The sequence below is a fragment of the Solanum pennellii genome, chromosome 3, assembly GCF_001406875.1.
Source record: "Solanum pennellii chromosome 3, SPENNV200".
Classification (NCBI taxonomy): Eukaryota; Viridiplantae; Streptophyta; class Magnoliopsida; order Solanales; family Solanaceae; genus Solanum; species Solanum pennellii.
Genome location: NC_028639.1, coordinates 52583852 through 52586819, shown reverse-complemented (window position 1 = coordinate 52586819; position 2968 = coordinate 52583852). Strand labels below are relative to the sequence as shown.

Sequence of the window (2968 nt, the reverse complement as noted above, 5' to 3'; positions counted from 1 at the left end):
CCCATTTTTGGTCACGATAATAACACAATTCCTTTACTAAATTTAGTTTGTTCTTTAATATTCGTTCCGATTTCCCATCTAATGAATAGTGAACGCAAGTATTTAGACGAGAAAAAAAAAACAAAATTCACAATTAAAAGTTGAAAATCTTTATTGTGATAAGAACTTGAACTGCTCCTTCATCAATAATTATACTTTGTGTCACAAATTAAAGAAATTGAAATGTATCAAAACAATATGAAAGTCGGATACACTTGCATTCACATAAATAAAACATACTTTGTGACTTGTATATAAAATTAGAAGTAAATTATAAGGTGAAAATATATATAGTATGATAATGAGGATGAAATATTTAAAGCGTTGCTCATCCCAACTTGTTGAATTAAAAAAGTTATACCATACCATCTGTAATTAAGGAGACTTGATAGCATTAGTTTACTTGTCCCACCAAAATTTTCCTGATTTCTTTTCTTCAACGACAGGTTTTTTTGGTGGTTTCTCTTCCTCTACTGCAACTTTCTTCTCACTGGAAATCTCTGTTTCTGTTTTCATTACTTCAGGATTAATTATCTCTGTTTCTGGTTCGGATTTTATGACTTGCTCATTCTCTTCTATTTCTGATTTTATTTCTTCATTCTGTGCCTCAGTAGTTGTCTCTTCTTTTTCTGATTTTATAACTTCCTCTGCTTCTTTTTCTGATTCTATAACATCCTCTGTTTTATTTTCTGGGGTCTCCTCCGTCTTTGGTAGCTGTGCTTCTGTGGATGTCTCCTCTTTCACTTCTTCTGACCCTTCTTTTCCCTGCATACATTAACACTTTCGTAATTACATCCAATCAAATAATACCTAACCAATTGCGCTATGCAACATAAGTTATTTCACAATATACGTGATGAAATAAATAACAGTACTCAATTATTCTTTTGGTTTCAAAAAGAGTGGCCTAGTATCATTTGTTATTGAATTTAATGAAATAAAAACTTTTGAACTTGTGGTCTTAAATTAAACTTATGTCAAATGTACAAAATTGTTCTTTAATTTTATGGTCTTAAACATGACACGTGAAAAATTAAAACTAAAATGTTATAAGAAAAAAAAAAAGACGTCATTCTTTTTAAAACAGACTAAAATAGAAAAAAAGATCATTCATTTCGAGACAGACTAAAAAAAAGAAGATAATTTCTTTTTAAATAAAGAGTATATTTTATCCTTGAGATTATTATATTCTATATCTTACACGTAACAATTCATTACTTAAGTATTCCATCTTTACAAAGCCTTTCAAAATAAAGGTTGAATCCATCGGTAGCCCTCTAAAATTGGAATTAATTTTTACTTAGACACCTCAACTAGACTTTATTCATTTTAGACATCTCATGTTGAATCCGACTGTGTCATTTTGATACTTTTTGCTGACTTGACATATCGTGTGTTGCACTCATTTTGAGCGCATGAGGGTTTTTTTTGGATTTTTTTTTGAATTTTTTTCCTTCTTCTTCTTCTTCACTTTTTAGCCCTATCACTTAATTTCACCTCCCCATGAAAATTCATGATAAAAAATCTAACAAAATATGAAAAAAAAAATTATTACACTAATTTTAAAAACGTTTATAAGAATAAAATTTTTAAAAATCATCACACTAATTTTGAAAAAAAAATTAGAACAAGACATTTTTTTTCAAAAAAAAAATAGAAAAATTTCATATATAATTTCCAAAATTAATTTAAAAAAATCTAAAATCTAATGATTTAAAAAAAAATTGGAAGAAGAATCAAGAAAATGGTTGTAGAGTTGGGGAGGCAAAAGGGACTTAAGACAGATGGGGTAATGGTGGGTTGGGATGGTAGAAAATAGGTAATTTTATTTATTTATTTTTGCTGATAGATTAGTTATTTTTTAATAATTTAACTTAAAATTATTATTTTTACATTCAAATGTTACATGTCAGCTTTTAATTAGTCATCATGTCATGTCATCCACAAGTGTGTTAAACACACTTTGTAATTTTAGCTGATTGGCAAAAAGGTGTCAAAATGACATAACAAACTCTTACTTGAGGTGTTTAAAATGAACAAAACCTACTTGAGATGTCTAAATAAAATTTGATGCCAAATTCAAGAGGTTGCCGATGGGTTCAACCCAAAACAAATAAAGATGTAACGATGATAAAGGGAGAGATATATAAGATCACAAAATGCATGTAACATTAGGATAATTACATTTGCATATATATATATATACGTATAGAAAGAAAGAAAATTGATTGTAATAATTGAGAATACCATACCTCCTTGAACAAATTACTGAGAGAGTGAGGCTTATTAGGAACATCATCGCCCACAATTCCTTCTTGCTTGTTGTTGTTCATGATGTCTTCTCCCAACACATGAGGAGCGGTACCCTCCAAGACCTTAGGCTTGCTTGCACATGCTCCCATTGTTTTTGCCTTTTGATTAACAAAATTAATCAAATCAAATATCCTTTAGGCCTTGTTGAGTTAGACAAATTATTATATTGGAGAGAGGAAAGAGGCAATGATGTTGTCAATTGATGTTTCAAGGGATGAATATATGAAGGACACATTAAATGTTTTATTGCCTGCTATATCACCTTCTATGGTCGAGAGACTTCTTCGTTTGGCTTCACATTTTTTTGCTACTCTAATTATGACAAGTAATTTTTCGCAAGTACATTTTATTACCTTTAATTTTGGTTGGTTATTAGGCACAAAAAAGAAATATTAGAGATTACCATTTTTTTTCTTTTCTATTTTATTTGGTGTTCATGATTAGGTTATGGGTTTGGTAATTAACATATGGTACTATTACTCAGCAAAGACAACTGGATCCAATGTCTAGGAATGACAAATATTATTGGCATTAGCAGTCCTATTTTGTTCATCTCAATATGTATGACCTTGAACCATATGTTGTTCATCTTGTATTTTTAAGATATCTAGAATAA

At 29.4% G+C, this 2968-nt stretch overlaps 1 protein-coding gene across 1 annotated transcript; it reads right to left on the bottom strand.

Moving 5' to 3' along the window:
* Positions 1 to 208: 208 nt before the first annotated feature.
* LOC107013916 lies at positions 209 to 2580 on the bottom strand. The gene is made up of 2 exons (XM_015213793.2): positions 2292 to 2580; positions 209 to 804 (listed from the first exon to the last, which is right to left on the bottom strand). Exons 1-2 carry the CDS (start codon positions 2439 to 2441, stop codon positions 439 to 441), a joined length of 516 nt encoding a protein of 171 aa, XP_015069279.1. The 5' UTR covers positions 2442 to 2580; the 3' UTR covers positions 209 to 438.
* Positions 2581 to 2968: the final 388 nt, after the last annotated feature.

Excerpts from the sequence above, each read along its gene's own strand:
- LOC107013916 (XM_015213793.2), bottom strand. The coding sequence starts at position 2,441 with ATGGGAGCATGTGCAAGCAAGCCTAAGGTCTTGGAGGGTACCGCTCCT. Across the intron at positions 805-2,291 it reads TCAGTAATTTGTTCAAGGAG|GGAAAAGAAGGGTCAGAAGA; the intron begins GTATGGTATTCT and ends TAATGTATGCAG.